Here is a 15,065-nt window from a genome sequence, read left to right as displayed (position 1 = left end):
CAAAAGCTCTTGGGGGGGCCTCTATAATTTTTCAGAGTGTCAAGTGGTCCTGAGACCAAAAAACTTGAGAACTGCTGCCATAGATTAATTTTCTGGGGTGACATGGAGAGCAGAGAGTCCACCAATTAAAAAAAAATTTGGTGCAATGGGTTACTGACCATCATTTTGGCAAAGGTGAAATGTTGTGATCAGTGGTGTGCAAGAACAAGCATCCTCACGCATTGCCAGGGAGATTGTACCAAGAGACCTTTCCTGAGGGAACTTTGGCAATACACATGAACATTTTTAAAGAAGAAATCTGATGGAAATTTCCATTTCTAGAAATATATCCTAAGAATATAATCAGAAGAATATATTAAGGATTTGTCACAGCATTATACTGAAAAACTGCAAACAATCCAAATATTCATCTTTAGAGGACTCAATTATTGTACACCTATATAAAGGAAAATTATGTAGTTACTTAGAATGTTGCTAAAAACCTAAAGTTGTTGATATGGAAAGAAGTCCATGATTTATTAGGTAGAGTAAAAAAGGTACAAAAGAGTACCTATGGTATGATCTCATTTTAAAAAATTAATACACATACCAACACCTATGTGTATGCATAGAGAAAGTCTGGAAGAGTTTATGGTAGTTCCCTTTGACTGAAAGGCTCAAGGAGATCCTTATATTTTCTTCTTAATGTGTCTCAAAATGTTCCTTTCGAGAAAACTCAAATTACTTTTATAATCAGAAAATATAAAAATATTTTAAAAACCAGTAACTATATACTATCCACGCTTGGGAAGGAAGGGGGAAAAAAAGAAGATACGGGCAGTAGTGACAGTAACACTAAAAGGTTACAAAATTTTCTGATGGTCACCCATTTCCATGGAGGAAAAGATGCCATGGAGTTTGTAAGAGTTTGGTTAGTGGGACCCAGACAGAATGCTGTAGTTGGCTGGATTCAGGACCCAAATACCTTAGGGTCAAAGAAGTCCAAAGAAAGGCTACTTTTAAAAGACCCCAATTTGTTAGACCAGGTGAGGCAGACAATTGCAGATGCTGAGAAGGTGGGGTAAAAAAGCTGGAAAGAGAAAGAAATTGGAAAAAGCAAAGAGTAGCAGGAGAAGGTGTAAAACAGACAAATAAAACCACATTAGAATATCAAATTCCAGTTATCCAGAAACTTCCTATTCACCAACTAGGGAGGTGCTTCCTACACTGCTGTGTGACATTATGGCTGCTGTCTCTTTCCATTTGGTAACTGTGTTTCCGATGTGCTAGAACCTTTTCATTTATAGTACTTGTTAATCATCAGGCAGCACACACAGATGGCACCAGTCAGGTCTGCCCAGCCTAGCTGCTGGGAAAGCTTGTGCACCCTCTGCTGGTCAGCTCCACACCAGGACAAGAGGGTCTGTGTCTGTAGGAGACAACTTCTAAATGACAGGAAGACACTTTTGTGGTCTCTATACAGCCAATTTCAGTGAAGAGTTTGGAAAACATTTCCTGAAACTGCCGCCTCAAAGAGACAATTCCAGATTAAAACAATGCCTTCCTTTGTTACACCAAAGAAAAACATCGTAACAACTAAAGTCCTATGAGAAAATATACCATCTAAAGCATCTTAAATTCGAATGACTTCATTTTATTACATAATAAGTAAGTAAAGGTGGGCAGATGACTGCAACACTTAATATGACTATAAAGCTCCATGAGAATTTTACTCTGGTTGAAAACCTGAGATTATCATAACAAATAATACTTGTACAGGTTTTACAACTTACAAAGAGCTCTCACATTCATTTTCACACCTAATCCTTACAACAACTCTATAAGCAAGGGAGGAAGGCAGGGCAAGCATTTCTGTTATCACCATTTTACAGATGGGAGCTGAGGCTCAAAGGGGTTAATGAGTGGCCTTGATCACACAGCTACAAGAACCCACACTCCAAGCAGGTCTCCTGACTCCAAATTCTACGTTCTTCTCAGAGCTCTATTCTACCTGAGCTGCTGATCTATAAGGGGTTTTCTGAAGAGTTGGTATGTATTCTACGCAGAGAAGTAAAAGGCCTAAAACATATGTTTCTATAATACATTCATTCCATTTTGTTTCAAATATCACCAAAATTTTAGGTACTAAACCCTAAATCTGAGGGGTTTGCACTGCAGGTAGTGCTTTGTCCTAAAAGAACATCAGTTTAACAAGGGAAGTGGATATTTTAATAAGGAATCTACTGAAAACCAAAGTTAACTTCAGAATCTCTATGTTGGCATGTCTAGGCCCATAAAAAGTATCCTGTCAGGTTTCATGGCTTCTGCATTCACTCAGTCAATACTATATATATGTAGCAGGAAACTGGGGTTGGGAATCCTCAAATTCTGGTCCTACTTTCTCTTGAATGTTTACCATCTTGATAATTTTTCCCTTATAAGCAAAACATTATGAATACTGTTTTGTCAGAGTGCCAAGCTAAAACTCAGTATGCTGAAGGAGAGTCATTGAAATTCAGCTATAATCACAGAGATCCCCAAAGCTAAAGAGCAAAGCAAAGTAGTAATAATAGACTCAAACAATTATACAGTGCTGGCTATGTGCCAGGCATTACTCTAAGTGCTTTACATATATTAAGTCATTTAGTCCCCCCAAGAACCCATTTAACAGATAAGTAAATTGAGGCACATAGAGGTTAAGTAATTCTAGTTAGGGTAACCAAGTTCACACACTAATAAGTAGTGAGGCTGAGATCTGAACCCAGGCAGGCTGGTACCTGAGCTCATCTTCCTTCCAGGACACCACATTACATTTCGCCATCAAGTCTCCCTAGGCTCTTCTTTGGCTCTAACAGTTTCTCAAACTTTCTTTGTTTTTGAAGACCTTGACAGTTTTGAGGAGTACTGATCAGTTATCTTTAGAATACCTCTCAGTAAATATTCATCAGATGTTTTTCTCATGATTAGACTGGGGTTATGGGCTTTAGGGAGGAAAACCACAGAGGTAAAGTGCCATTCTTATCACATCATATCAAGGGTACGTGGTATGAACATGACTCACCACTGTTGATGTTAACCTTGATAAATTGGCTGAGGTAGTGACTGACAGGTTTCTACTGTAAAGTTACCAACCCCCCTCTTTTCCATACCATATGCTTTGGCAGGAAGTCACTATGCACAGCAACACTTAAGGAGAGGGGAGTTATGCTCCACCTTTTTAAGGGTGAAGTGTCTACATAAATTATTTGGAATGTTTTTGCAAGGGAGATTTGTTTCTTCTCCCCCATTTATTTGTTCAATCACTTGTTTATATCAGTACAGTCTCATAGATATTTATTTTAAACTTTGGGTTATAACCCAATACTACTTTATTTTGTTGTTCAAACTATTCCTGCTTTGCCAATTAAGAGCTCTTTCTGGGGCTTCCCTGGTGGCGCAGTGGTTGAGAGTCCGCCTGCCGATGCAGGGGACACGGGTTCGTGCCCTGGTTTGGGAAGATCCCACATGCCGCAGAGCGGCTGGTCCCGTGAGCCATGGCCACTGGGCCTGCGCGTCCAGAGCCTGCGCTCCGCAACGGGAGAGGCCACAGCAGTGAGAGGCCCGCGTACCGCAAAAAAAAAAGAGCTCTTTCTGTTGTTTCCTATATCCTTTTGACACATTCCCATCATTGTATTTTTGAGCACTTCTTTACTTTCTGGCACTACAAGACTTTGCAGACTCTTGTATATTCCTTGATCCAGTCCTAGAATCAGCCATTTCCTCTAAAGAGTGTTGGGACTTCCCTGGTGGCGCAGTGGTTAAGAATCTGCCTGCCAATGCAGTGGACATGGGTTCAATCCCTGGTCTGGGAAGATCCCACATGCTGCGGGGCAACTAAACCTGTGCGCCACAACTACTGAGCCTGCGCTCTAGAGCCCGCGAGCCACAACCACTGAGCCTGCGTGCTACAACTATGGAAGCCTGCACACCTAGAGCCCATGCTCTGCAACAAAGAGAAGCCACTGCAATGAGAAGGCCGTGCACCACAACGAAGAGTAGCCCCCGCTCACCGCAACTAGAGAAAGCCTGTGTGCAGCAATGAAGACCCAACACAGCCAAAAATAAATAAAATAAAATAATTTATTAAATAAATAGAGTGTGTGTTCCTTTTATTGGAGAATGGTCTGGGTGCTGGGTGTGCTCTTTGCTACTACGCTGTCCTTGCTTCTAGGCCCTCTCAACTGACAAAGCAAGGAAACATATGTGTGTATACTAAACCATGCATATACACATATCTTTATCTATAAATGTTTCATATGTATCCATCTGTATCTATAGTACGCTAACTAGAGTTTATACTAATGTCTCCAACTCTAATCCATTACCACATGGATCATTCTAGCCTTCCCCACTTGGTTGTCTATAACCTCCCACTCCAACAGTAAGAAATCTGGTTGCCATCATCCACCATGCAGCTATTAATTGTTTAATTCCAGTACTCATGTGTAGTAGTTTCAGAATTATTAACCCATACCTCTGTGGGAAACTTTTATCAACTAGAGGACAGCGCTTATGTATAGTTCCTACTGCTTTTAGTCTTATAGTCTCATTTTCAAAGTTACTTAGGTCAGCACCTTTTCTCTTGCCCCTTTCAGTGAGATCACCGCATACATTTGTAATACAGTTAGATTCTTTTGTCACCGTCTGCATTATATCCTGGAACCCCCCTTCCCCTTCTTTTTTAAATTTTGCATACATTAAGTTTTACTCTTTGTGCTGTAAAGCTATATGGGTTTTAATAAATGCATAGTCTGGGACTTTCCTGGCACTCCAATGATTAAGACTCCACGCTTCCAATGCAGGGGGCATGGGTTTGATCCCTGGTTGGGGATCTAAGATCCTGCATGCCGTGCATGGCACTACAGGAAAAGAAAAAAAAAAAAAAAAAAAGAAATGCACAGTGTTATGTATCCATTACAGTATCATACAAAATTTCTCTACCCTAAAAAAAGAACAATGCTCTGTGCTACTTAATCAACCTTCTCTCTTCCCCAAACTCTCTACAACAGTGTGTTCATGTTTATAAATTCATGTGATTCACTTCAATCCCGTTTCCACTTAGCAGATGATTGAAGGAAACAGAGTAAATGGCTTAGTCAAAATTTCACTATGTGATGCTGCTACAACTTGTGCCTTGTGACTCCTGATGTGATGCTCTTTCTACCATACAACTCCACTTCCTTGATTTCAGCAGGGAGAGGCATGGTTGTGCACACAGACAAGAAGAAGAGAAGACAGAAATGGTGCTAAGTGATCGTATCTTACATTAATGGAAGCTTTTACACTAAAAATATGAGAAAGTAGAATTCTTGTTCTGGTAATTTGGTGAGCCTGATACCCCCAAAACCTTTCTGCTATAAAATATTCCCAAAAGCCTGGACAAATACATTAAAAAATATATCTTGTTAAATATCGATACATCAGTGAGCCAGCAAGAAAGAAAGAGAAACCCTCAGAGACCAAAAGCTAGCAAAGATCCAAAGAGCTGCGAGAGCAATGAAGCCAGCAGTTGCCCAAATTCCACAGTGTTTAAAAAACAAAACACATCACCAAAACTTATCTAAACTCAAGTTTGGTTTAACATTAGAAAATATATTTATGTAATTACCACATTATCAGATTACAGGAAAAAAATTATATTATCACCTCAGCAGTTACAGACAAAGTCTTTGATAAAATTCAACACCCATTCATGACTAAAAATAAAATGAACAAGACTTTTAGCAAATATGGAATGGATGAGAAGTTCATTAACCTGATAAAAGGTAGCTACCAAAAACCTACAATGTCATCCTTAATGGTGAAATATTAGAAGTATTCCATTTATAAACATGAATAAGACAAGGATGTCCATTATCACTGGTTCTATTCAACACTGCACTGATCCTGGCCAACATAGTAAGAAAAGAAAGAGGAAAAAAAGTAAAAGAATTGAGAGGGAAGTAACAAAACTGTCACAGTTTCCAGAGGACATGATTATCCATGTAGAAAAATCCCCCAAACCTTACAAATGACAATTATTGCTATTAAAGATAAATGTTGGCAAACAAAAGATCAATATACAAAAACAATGTTGCTAAACATAAGATCAATATACAAAAAGACAACTGCATGTTTGCATACTAGCAAAAATATAGTGAGAAGACCTAATTTGAAAATATACCATTCACACAACGAAGACCCAATGCAGCCCCCACAAAAAAATTAATTAAAAAAATACATACACCATGTACAACACTGACCAAAAATATAATGTACTTAGAAAGTTGCAAAATATGCAATCCATTAATAAAAAGATTATAAAATTTCATTAAAAGACACTAAAAAGATCTAAATAAATGGAGAGACATACTGTCTTCAGAGATAGGATAATTTGATATGGTAAAGATGTCAGTTCTCTTCAAATTGATAGGTAGATTTAATGTCATCCCAATCAAAATTCCAGTAAGGTTTTTGTAGAACTTAAGCAGATTTAAAAATGTATATGAAAGTGCAATTGCAAAAAAGAAATAAGATCCTCCTGAAGAAAAGGAATAAGGTAGAGGACTTGCTGTACCAGCTGGAAAGGCTTATTATAAAAGTGGTCAGGTATTCATTAACCCAGGGAGAGAAAAATAGAATAGACCAGAAAACAGAGCCTAGAAATACACTATGAATGTAAACTCGATATATAACAGAGTTAGCACTACAGATCTGTGGAGAAATGAGGGCCCCTCCAATAAATGGCTCTGGGACAAGTAGTCATCGGTGTACAAAAAAAAGAGAGACAATAAATGGGTGTTAGTTTAAGGTGCTTAGTTTGGGGTAATTTGTTACACAGCAATAGAAAAAGAACACCTTTTTTAATGTGTGTACCAAAACACAGGTTTAAGGTCTATAGAAGCACTTTTCTAGGAATAAAAAGCCCAAAAGAAACAAAAGCCCAGCCAGTAGAAAATGGATAAATAAATTGTAGTAAATTCACACAATGAAATACTATATATTGGTAAAAATAAATGAAATGAACTACAGGTACTCTGTCAAGTGTAATGCTGAAGCAAAAATAGACAACTTGTAGACGAGTACATATATGCAGTATGATTCAATTTATATGATGTTCAAAAACATTCAAAACTTAATGTTTTATTTATATAAAGAAGAAAGAGGGATCCAGGAACAACGATGGACACATAGGAGATGTCAAAGTTTTAGGTAATGTTCTGTTTTTTTAAAGTTGATGATAGCTATCTGGGTATTCATTTTATAATTATTATTTACATATTATGCTATGTTACCTATACATATTCTTTTGAATAAATAAAATATTTTTTTAAATAAGAGGAATAGTTTGTAAACTTTACTATCAATCCTTTAAACCTAAATCTTTCTGGACTTTGTATATGAATGAATCTACTACATGTTCAGATATATATCATCAAAATATACAGAGAAAAAATAAAAGAACCAAATTTATGGTTAAAAGCCTCAATAATTTCAAAATAAATTTCCAAAAGTGACTCACTCTCACCTGAACTACTACAATTACCTGCTAACTGGTCTCTCTACTTCACTCTTGTCCTGATGCTGTACCTAACTATCTCTTTAAGGGAATGTAATATCACTCCAGAGATTTTTCCCATCACATTGCCATGGGCTCACATGCTCTGACCCCTGCCTACTTCTGGGACCTGATTTTATTCCTCTCTTCCCACATGCCCCAGCCATAGAACAAATCCTAACATTCTCCAGCATTAATGTCTATAATGCTAATGTGTACATTTAATGAAATCTTGGCATCTTTCATTGACAGCACATCGTGAGTATTTCCCAGCTTTCCATTTGTTCTGGGGAATTTGGGGATGTTGATTTGTGGTTCTGCTTTATCATGATTTCACTTGACTCTTTCCTTCATCTTTAATATCTACTACATCAGAAATCCTGTCAGTTCTACTTTCAAAATAAATATATCCTGAATCTGTTCCCTTCTTTCCATCTCTGCTGCCACCACTCTAGTCCATCTATCATCTCTTTTTTTTTTTTTTTTTTTGCGGTACGCGGGCCTCTTACTGTTGTGGCCTCTCCCGTTGCGGAGCACAGGCTCCAGACGCGCAGGCTCAGCGGCCATGGCTCACGGGCCCAGACGCTCCGCGGCATGTGGGATCCTAACGGACTGGGGCACAAATCCGCGTCCCCTGCATTGGCAGGCGGACTCTCAACCACTGCGTCACTAGGGAAGCCCCCATCTATCATCTCTTATCTGGACCAATGCAACAGCCACCATCTCCTTGTGCCACTACAGTACACTATAGCCACAATGACCTTATTATAACAAATTAGATCACATTACACTCCTTCTTCAAAGTGTCCTATGGCTTCCCATCACAACAGAATAAAATCCAAAATTCCTTATACCCGATGTGACTTGGTCCCAGCCTACCTTGGCAAGTTCACTTCCCTCATGCACACTAAAGAATCACACTAGCCTTCTCATAATTTTAGAATAATCCAACGTTGTGATTGCCTTAGGGACCCTGAATTGGAGCATCCCTCTGCCTAGACTACTCTAATCTTAGTTCATGCAGATTGGCTCATCCTCATCATTCAGGGCTCAGTTCAAACTCCACTCTTCAGAGAGGCCTTTCCTGACCATCTGGGTACAGTAGGGCTCTCAACCACTCACTGTCGAGCACATCACTCTGTTTTCTCTTCTTCTCAGCACTTTATCACTACCTGAAAATCTTATTTTTAAAATCTATGTATTGTCTATCTCTCCCAACACGTGAGGACCTTGTTCCCTGTTCATTGTTATACCCTATGCCGAAATAGCTGCCAGCACATTGTAGATGAAAATAATTACATGTTGAATGAATGACCTCTTGTGGCCTTGGTTCAAATTTCTTTGTCTCTGAACAAATGTTCAGGTTTAATAACCAGAGTGTTTTATACATTTATTCTGTTATGCCTCTTTAAATGACGTATGTGAACAAAAAGCATTTTATTAACTTCTGAACTCACGTGTCCTCTTTTCTGTCTTTAAAGTATCATGGCAAGGATGGTTAAGTATTCTCTAAACATCACACAGACACAGAATGAAAAAAAAAAAAAAGAACTAATGTTTGTTTTATGCCCCAAATTAAGAGAAGTCATTTCCAAATCTTAACCTAGGGATATCGATTCATGACATTTTACCTTCAACAAGAAAATATCTACTTTATAGGTAGAACTGTTAGGGATTAAAGTTTTTGTTGTTTGTTTGTGAATAAAAGAATCTTTATTTATTGATTGATTCCCATAGGTTTATTTTTTATTTTATTTTTTAACATCTTTATTGGAGTATAATTGCTTTACAATGGTTAGTTTCTGCTTTATAACAAGGGATTAAAGTTTTTAAAAAGTTATTTCTTTTTATGAATATTGTGGTTTCCTACTTATTTAAAGAATAAAGACTAAATCTGATTCTATGTTAAAAGTACTTAGTTGCTGACAACAGAATCTGTACAACATTGTTTTTAGAATAGCCCATTCATTCAACATACATATGCATCCTTAGCACACTGCCTAAAATGTGGTTACTGCATATGTATGTTGAATGAATGAATGGACCTCTCTAAACACAAACGTTGGGAAGACAGGCAAACAACAATTCTAATATAGTGCCACAACCAGTGTATGCAGAGTAACGTGTTAGAAGAGGCAAGGCTATAACTTGCCTTGTCTCTTCTAATATGTTAGAAGATGGAGGGGTCGGGAAAAGTGTGTGAGTGGAGCTGTGATACCTGGGATGAGTCTTGAGATAAACAGATAAGAGGAAAGGAAGTGTGCTCCAGACAAAGAAAATTTTAAATGTAAAGGCACCCTGGCTTGAGCAAGTAGGCAACATGTCAGAAGCACAAGAACAAATGTGGGGCTTCCCTGGTGGCGCAGTGGTTAAGAATCCATCTGCCATTGCAGGGGACACGGGTTGGAGCCCTGGTCCGGGAAGATCCCACATGCCACAGAGCAATAAGCCCGTGCGCTACAACTACTGAGCCTGCATGCTGCAACTAATGAAGCCCACACACCTAGAGCCCGTGCTCCACAACAAGAGAAGACATCACAATGAGAAGTCCACGCACCACAACGAAGAGAAGTCCCCGCTCACCACAACTAGAGAAATCCCGCAGGCAGCAATGAAGACCCAATGCAGCCAAAAATAATAAATAAGTTAATAAATTTTTTTAAGAAGTACAGACTCTAAAAAAAAAAAAGCAGCAAATGTGAAGGACGGGCAAAGGTGAAGCTGAAAATGTGGGCAAGATGCAGATAGTAAAGTGCCCTGTATACTATACTAAGGCATTCAGATTTTGTCCTATAAGGCACCTATACTGACCTCGAGAAATTCGTATTATGTAGCCTCGAGGTTATGAGATTTCTCTAGAGAAACGTTTTATTTTTAATTTGTTAAGAATCTAAATAAAAAAATTTTTTTGAACAAAAGGATACTCTGGATCACCTGGATGACTACCTTTTAATTGATTACAGTGCTGTCACAAGATTTCAGTTCACATGTTTGTGTTTAGGACTGCACTGGCAAACAAGTGGTTTATCATCGGCACAGGTTTAATGAGAGACATGGAGACTTTTACGTAAATGATATTTGTCAAGTGAAGGTCAAATGAAATCATGACACAATGAACAAAGGAAGATTTTTACACTGGTTTAAATAAAGAAAAGAGGTGAAGTCACTGAGTAATCTCTCAACACAAGGACAATGCGGACAGGCCTTTCTGTAAGGAATTTATGCCCTGGAGGACAGTGAAGGTTTACTTTTTAGAGCATGATAGGTCCAGCAAAAACAGTCTCATTGTTAACAATAAATAAGCATTCATCAGAATTTATTTGTTTTATAGTTTTGCTTCATTTAATGTACAACCATTTATACCGAACATATTTTAAGCTCACCATAGAGAATCCTAGGTATCTACTTAGGTTTGAGAAATTCTGCTCTGGGTGACGGGGAGCTACTGAAAGATTAAATAGGGAAATGACAGATTTGTGCTTTAGAAAAATCACTCTGGCAGCAGTGAGGAGGATTGGAATTGAAAGTATTTAAGTAAGGCAGAAAGGAGGCTACTTAACATAATAATGTGATAAAATGGTGAGGCCCTAAATTACTCCGGGGGGGATATGAAGAGGAGATGGATAACAGAATCAAAAGCACTTGGTTGAGGGTGACAGAAAAGAGGGCATCTAGGATGACTGTCCCTTGGGTGACTTGGTGGTGAGATACAGACCACGGGGAGACAAACAAGTTGGGGTGAAGGGGAAGGAGAAAAAAAGAGGTGATCAATTCAATTCAGCAATGATTTGAATTTCATTTTCGCCAAAGAAAACCCAGTTATCTTTTCTGGGTTCGTTTTCTCAGTGACAGCTGCATTCATGAATTACCAAATTAACTATTATAGCGCTCTCTAAAAATATACAAAGCACTCCACAGTATGCTGTAAATAAGTCATGAAAAAATCAGCAAAAGCCCAGGCCCTAAAGGAAATTCAGCAGAGTTAAAAAGAGATATGACAAATTTTTCCTAAACACTTAAAACCAATGCACTCACCCAGTATTGTACTTTTTGCTCTGTCAGTCAAATGCAATCACTCCCTAGCCCACGTCTGAACAAGAGGCCACGTGGGAGATGCAAAGACACCACCCTCAAGGCACTTAAAAGCAAAGCAAGGGCCCTCGTCTGGTGCATGATTACTGAAACCTTAGTGTGGTAGGAATGTCATATCCTCAATGACCCAGCCCTTGAGGATATGACAGGAACCTTGACCCTACAGGCAGGGCTAGTCACAAAGTTATCTTTTACTTAGAGGAATCAACGTGGAGTACCCTAGGCAGTTCAATAACAATGTAAATATTTCATATTTCATTCCCGATAAGGAGGGGAAAAAAAGGCGAGTAAGGACAATGCAGCAATTATCGCAAAACCAGCCTGCGTCTCTGCGGACCACAAAAGGGCGGGCCTCCGGGAAAATAATTCAACTCTAGTTTGGTGGGAATGCCAGCACCTTCACCACTAACTCATAATAACAAAAGCATAGTGTTTACGGACCCAAAAGGTTTAACCGTACACCTCATCCACAACGTCCAACGCGTGACTGAAGGGAAAGCCGAGGGCGTACCTTTCTTTAGCACTGGACGCTGCCTTCGAGGGAGAGGGGCGGTAGCACACGACACCGCCACCCTCTCGGCGCCCGGTCAGGGCCTCTCAGAGCAAAAGTCGGGGGCTGAGAGACGTAAGGGTACCGGGGCGGCAAGGGACGCACCCCTGAACGCAGGGCTTGAACAGGTAACGGGGACCAAGAGGCTGCAGCACAGCGCCCCCAGGGTTCTCCCTTGGCGCCGCGTGCTGAGCCGGAAAGGCGCGCCAGCCCTACGGCGCAGCCTCCGCCGGGGCCAGAGGAGGCAAGGCCGGGCGGGGCCGCGGCCGGTTGGAGGCGGGGCCGGGGCAAGCGCTCGCTCCCCGCTGCCTTGTGGGGGTTGTAGTTCTGGACAGAAGTCAAGATGCCTCCGAGGGCACTGGGAACTACATTTCCCAGTGAGGGAACGGCTCCGGCGGACCGCGCGTTACGGTCGTCGCAGTGCCGGCCGCCGGGTCCGGAGCCGGAGAGCGTTTGAGGGGCCAGCCAGGAAGGAAGTTTCTTTTCCTTCCCAATTGCCCGGTCTCGGGCGGCGCCGGCTCTGCCTAACCTCGCGTCACTGCCGTGCGCCCCCGGCCCGGCTCCGGGTGTCAGCTTTTCCTGGGCCCCTCGGGGAGCTGGGGCCTGGAGGTTCGGAGGTAGCGGCTCCTGCCCAGCGTCGGAGTGAGGGGCGCACCCCTCTTGGGCCCTGCCAACTCCGCCACCGGCCCGCACCTCCATGGGCCCAAGCCAGAAGCCCAACGTGTGCCGCAGGCTGAGTCGCCGGGCGCTGGGCTTCTTCTCTCGGGACGCGGGCGTGGTGCAGAGGACGAACCTGGGTATCCTGCGGGCGCTGGTGTGCCAGGTGACCGCCCGCCGGCCGGGAGCCGAACCAAGGGCAGCGGGGCGATTGGCGGAGGGTGGGGCTAGGGGTGGGAGTCAAGCTTCCGGCAGGGGTGCAGTTTTCACGCAATACAGCCCCGTTTTAAGATCACCCTTGATGGGCAAGGTGATCCAGGCCTTGAACCTGGAGGATTAGTAAATAGCCTTTAATAGAACCGGCACATGCTTTTACTTTTAACTTTCTTATGTCTTATTGCAGACAGTTTTTTTTTCTAAAAATTGGTCACCCCACTTAAGCCAAAACGTGAAGGCAGAGTGAGGAAGAATTGAACATAATGTTTTTTTAAGAACGTACATGAAATTACTTTGAAAACTGTAAATGTAACTATCCAACTTAAAATTGGTGCACAGTAGAAACTTAGGAGTTATTTGCTAAATCGAAATTCCTTGTGTCTTTCAGGAAAGTACTAAGTTTAAGAATGTTTGGACAACTCATTCCAAGTCACCTATAGCCTATGAGAGAGGAAGAATATATTTTGACAACTATCGGTGCTGTGTCAGCAGGTATCTTTTTGGTGAAAGTTTTTGCTGTAATTCATTTGACTGTTGATCTTAACTCTAATTTTTATAGAAACACATGCCTACATTAGTGCTTAGTGAAATAGGAGAATGGAGAAATCGGTCCAAAATAAGGGTAGGGGGTAAAATACATGTAATTTTAAAATCTTGTTAAATCTAAAGTTTGAGGTTTTATTCTTGTAAACACCAACTTAAAGCAAATTTATATTGCAGGCAAAATGACAGTTTGCTGAGTACAATGTAGTATTTTATTCTGCTTAAAAGATACCAGAGCCAAGAGATCCAGGTACCTACTAATTAGATGATGTTTTAGAGAAGACTTTCTGTGTTTTGTTTTGAAACTACTTGCCTTTGTTTTAGAAGGAAATTTTCAAACTTGCTCAAGTAGGGAATAGCATAGTGAACCCCATATATTCATTACCTAGATTCAAAAAGGATCAAGATTTTGCCATTTGCTTATCTTTTCCCACCCCCTTTTCCTTTATTCCTTTGCTAAATATTTTAAAGCATATTCCAAACATCATGCCGTACTTAAGTTTGCTTCTCTAAAAAAATATGGCCATTTTCTTTTTCTTTTTTAAGAAAGAATTCACCATTTTAAAGTGTACGATGCAATGATTTTTACTTCCTTGAAATTGAATGAAAATGAATTTGATGAACCACTGATGGTTCATATAGACATCACTACAGTTAATTTTAGAACATTTTCATTACCTCAAAAAGAAACACTGTACCCTTTAGCTATCACCAGGATACCTTCATCACCCTCAGCCCTATGCACCTGCTAGTCTACTTTCTGTCTCTATAGATTCATCTGTTTTGGACATTTCAAAAAATTGAATCACATAATATGGGTTTTTGTGTGTGACTGGCTTCTTAGTAGATTACCAGTTTATTATAAAAGTTTATAACTCAGGAACAACCAGATGGAAGAGATGCATAGGGCAGTGTATATGGGAAGGAGCGCAGAGCTTCTATGCTCTCTGAGCCTGCCACTCTTCCTGAATCTCCATGTGTTCACCAACCCAAAAACACCTCTCCTTTTCTAATATATATATTTAATGCCATACATTTCCCTCTAAGGACTGTTTTTGCTGCATCCCACAAATGTTGATACACTGTATATTCATTTTAAAATTTGAGAGCTTCTTTGATCCTTGTGTTAATTATAAATGTGTCATTTAATCTCCAAATATTTTGAGATTTTCCAGCTATCTTTCTGTTATTGATCTCTAATCTAATTCCACTGTGTTCTGAGAGCATATTTTGTATTATTTCTAGTTGTTTTAATTTGTTGAAGTATACTTTATGGCCCAGAGTGTGGTCTATCTTGGTGAATGTTTCACGTGGGCTTGAGAAGAATGTGTATTCCCTTGTTGTTGGATGAAGTACTCTAAAGATGTCAGTTGGACCCAGCTGATTGATGGTACTGTTCAGTTCAACTATATCCTTATGGACTCTGCTTGTTGGATCTGTCAGTTACTGATA

The 15,065-nt window shown here is 40.2% G+C and overlaps 2 protein-coding genes across 2 annotated transcripts in view; one reads left to right on the top strand and one right to left on the bottom strand.

The window, feature by feature from the left end:
* METTL8 (methyltransferase 8, tRNA N3-cytidine) overlaps positions 1-12,377 on the bottom strand; it is a 152,396-nt gene extending 140,019 nt beyond the window's left edge. Inside the window, exon 1 of the mRNA XM_060016601.1 lies at positions 12,159-12,377. The gene's annotated coding sequence lies outside the window, so the exon portion shown is untranslated. The remainder of the gene's footprint in view (positions 1-12,158) is intronic.
* A 211-nt stretch (positions 12,378-12,588) lies between these two features.
* DCAF17 (DDB1 and CUL4 associated factor 17) overlaps positions 12,589-15,065 on the top strand; it is a 37,543-nt gene continuing 35,066 nt past the window's right edge. Inside the window, exons 1-2 of the mRNA XM_060016599.1 lie at positions 12,589-13,020; positions 13,459-13,562. Of these exons, the coding sequence (XP_059872582.1) occupies positions 12,895-13,020; positions 13,459-13,562 (230 nt within the window). The 5' untranslated portion in view covers positions 12,589-12,894. The remainder of the gene's footprint in view (positions 13,021-13,458; positions 13,563-15,065) is intronic.

Source organism: Delphinus delphis, chromosome 7 (assembly GCF_949987515.2).
Source record: "Delphinus delphis chromosome 7, mDelDel1.2, whole genome shotgun sequence".
In the NCBI taxonomy this organism is placed as follows: domain Eukaryota; kingdom Metazoa; phylum Chordata; class Mammalia; order Artiodactyla; family Delphinidae; genus Delphinus; species Delphinus delphis.
Note: the sequence above shows the minus strand (reverse complement) of the source record. Positions and strands in the feature narration are given on the sequence as shown.